At 38.3% G+C, this 2684-nt stretch overlaps 1 protein-coding gene across 1 annotated transcript; it reads right to left on the bottom strand.

Annotated features, from left to right (window-relative positions):
• Window positions 1–674: 674 nt before the first annotated feature.
• On the bottom strand, window positions 675–947 carry EAF02_004581 (uncharacterized protein; the record flags this gene model as incomplete). Its single annotated transcript, XM_038900629.1, has 1 exon — window positions 675–947. One exon carries the CDS (start codon window positions 945–947, stop codon window positions 675–677), a length of 273 nt encoding a protein of 90 aa, XP_038759141.1.
• Between the last annotated feature and the right edge of the window lie 1737 nt (window positions 948–2684).

The raw sequence follows: 2684 nt of genomic DNA, 5'->3' as shown, positions 1-2684 counted from the left end.
ATCGGTTATTCTATTTACAAAATCAAATCAAATCACTATTTCTATCATTATTACTATCACAAACACAAATATAGATACAGATAGATACAAAAAGAATAAGATATTGGAAAGATTTATATTGTTATTTCTGTATTTTTTTCATATTGTATTTGTATTCTATTCGATTCAATAGCATCCATCCAACTATCAATGTCATGAAGCGCGAAAAGGACTACTGTATTATAATATAAATAATTCCTTCCTTAAAAAAAACCATCATCAACAACGACTAAAAGTCTCCAAACCACCAATTTTGTATAAGAATGAAAAGTTGGAAAGAATCGATCGTGAGAAACAAATCCATCCATCCATCCATTTTTCCATCCATTCATCATGGAAACCAACGCCCCGAAATCAATCCATATATTCAAGAAGAAGAAGAAGAAGAAGAATCAAAGTTCTCCCCGAGACCATTTCTCCATTTCTCCATCCATTTGTAATCATTCGTAAACGCCATAGAGGAATGAAATTGAAGACCTCTCTCACAATCCCATGCACCGCATACCATCCCGTCCCATTTCGCTGTGCTGTGCTGTGCTTTGCTTTGTTTTTCATTCATATCCACATCCATCATCTGATCCCTCTGCACCACAGTATGTCTTCCTCAACCCTAAGACCATCTCATATGGCATCCTCTAAAATCTGCCCAATCGCTCCTCCATACCTCCCCAGTAAACAATGGGTCTGGGTTCCATAATCTCCAAGCCACTTCCGAAACTCTTCTTCTCCTCTTCTAAATCTTGCATCGAGGGTTGTCGATGCATGATGGAATTGATGGTGTCGATGGGACTGTGGGAGGATTGAGAGGTGTATGAGTCTCGGCTGGTGGATGTGGTGGAGTTGATGGAGGAAGGTGATGAGGAACGACGGAAGGATCCGCGAATGCTGGAGATGGAGAATGAACGCATGATTGGATTTGGGATTCGGTGGTTGGTATTGAGTTGTGTGTGTAGTGTAGTGTGTGTGTGTAATGTGTGTAATGTGATATGATTGGTTGATAGTTGAGTCGAGTCGAGTATATGACTTGTATATCGAGAAGACGAAGAAGGTATTAGGATAGATAGGTAGATATAATATTACTTTCGAGTGATCTTTAATAACGAAAGTAGTAGTTGGTAATGTAATTGATGGATAGATATAAAAATCTTAAATGATAAAAGACTGATAGATAGATAGATAAATATATCCCGGGCACAGCCTTTTAGATATAACAACGAGTGACGAATAACTTTCTCAAGTGGATAACTCTTTTTCAAAGATAGATCTCGACCTTTCACTAAACTTCAAGACTGATGCAAAGATGAAAAAGAACACGACGACGTGGAACAGCAGATGCTCCAGTTCTTAAGTGAAAGGGCGAGATGGTCTCCAAGGGACGTATCCAATATGGTCTGCACTAATTATGCGACCTACCTAGGTAGTCTTTCTGATACACGCATGGAGCTCCGTTCTGTTATGCAATGTAATGCGATACGGATCCACATGAAAGGGAAATCCTGATATTGATTGAGAATGGCCGGGATCAGGTTAGATGCTTTTATCCTTTTTCTCCACTCCACTGTGTACGGAGTAAGGAAGTGAAATAACTTGGCACTTTGGGCTATTTCGACGGGTTTGTGTGAGGGAGCGATGGAAATATCTAGAAATAGAACTCATGAATGGGCAATACGTATACGGGCTCAGACTCGGATGGAGAATTAAAGTATTGAATGTTTATCGGGAAGATGAAGAGGGGCCAGTGTGAATAAAATGATCAAGGCATATTGGAATGGCAAGGGGATGGAATTTGATGAACAAGGGGGCCCATTTGTATTGTGTAAGGGTTTTGATGTTAATGCATACGATATACTCCATACAAGCTTCAGTGAATGTAATGTGAATATCTATCTATCTACATAGTCACATAGTATGAGTAAAAGAATGCAATAATTGATAGTTGATAATCAATAAAATTGTAACATCAATTTAGCATCAATATATTGGATATAGATTAGATAAGTTATGAATCTACTAAATATGTATCTACCAAGTATGTATCTAGATCCATACAATATGTGTAATCAAGCAGTCTCGCACTTTCTCCAAGAACATAACCGAAAATCATGTTACAGAAATTGTCTGGAGGTCTGGAGAAGGTCAAACTTTGAAGACCGTACGCATGACACATTGTGAATCGTTTCCTGGGGTAACATATAATAAACTTTTTAGATGGATTGTGTTTGTCTGTCTATCTGTCTATCTATCTGTCTATCTATCTGTCTATCTATCTGTCTATCTATCTGTCTATCCATCTGACTGACTGTTCTTTTCTTCTTCTGTCTGTCTGACTGTTCTTCCGTTCTTCCATTCTTCTGTCTGTACCATCTATTATTCTATACATATTCCCAAATGTAGGTACTCTGCATAAAAACGTACCTGCAGAACGAATCACGCCCAACAATTGGATAAATTCTCCTCGAATCTTCCCATCCAATTGCCTAGCTATTATTCCATGTACAAAAAAAGGTACCGACAACGACCTCGGAAAATACGAAAACAGAATCACTCAATCAATCAATCAATCCCCCTGCACCAACTACTCTACCTAGTCAAAAACGAAGCATTGAAGATGATACGATGCAAAGTGTGATGAAATGATTGACATG

The sequence above is a fragment of the Botrytis sinoallii genome (genome assembly GCF_014898435.1).
Source record: "Botrytis sinoallii strain Bc 23 chromosome Unknown BSIN_007, whole genome shotgun sequence".
NCBI classification, from domain to species: domain Eukaryota; kingdom Fungi; phylum Ascomycota; class Leotiomycetes; order Helotiales; family Sclerotiniaceae; genus Botrytis; species Botrytis sinoallii.
This window is presented reverse-complemented; position numbering and strand designations above follow the sequence as displayed.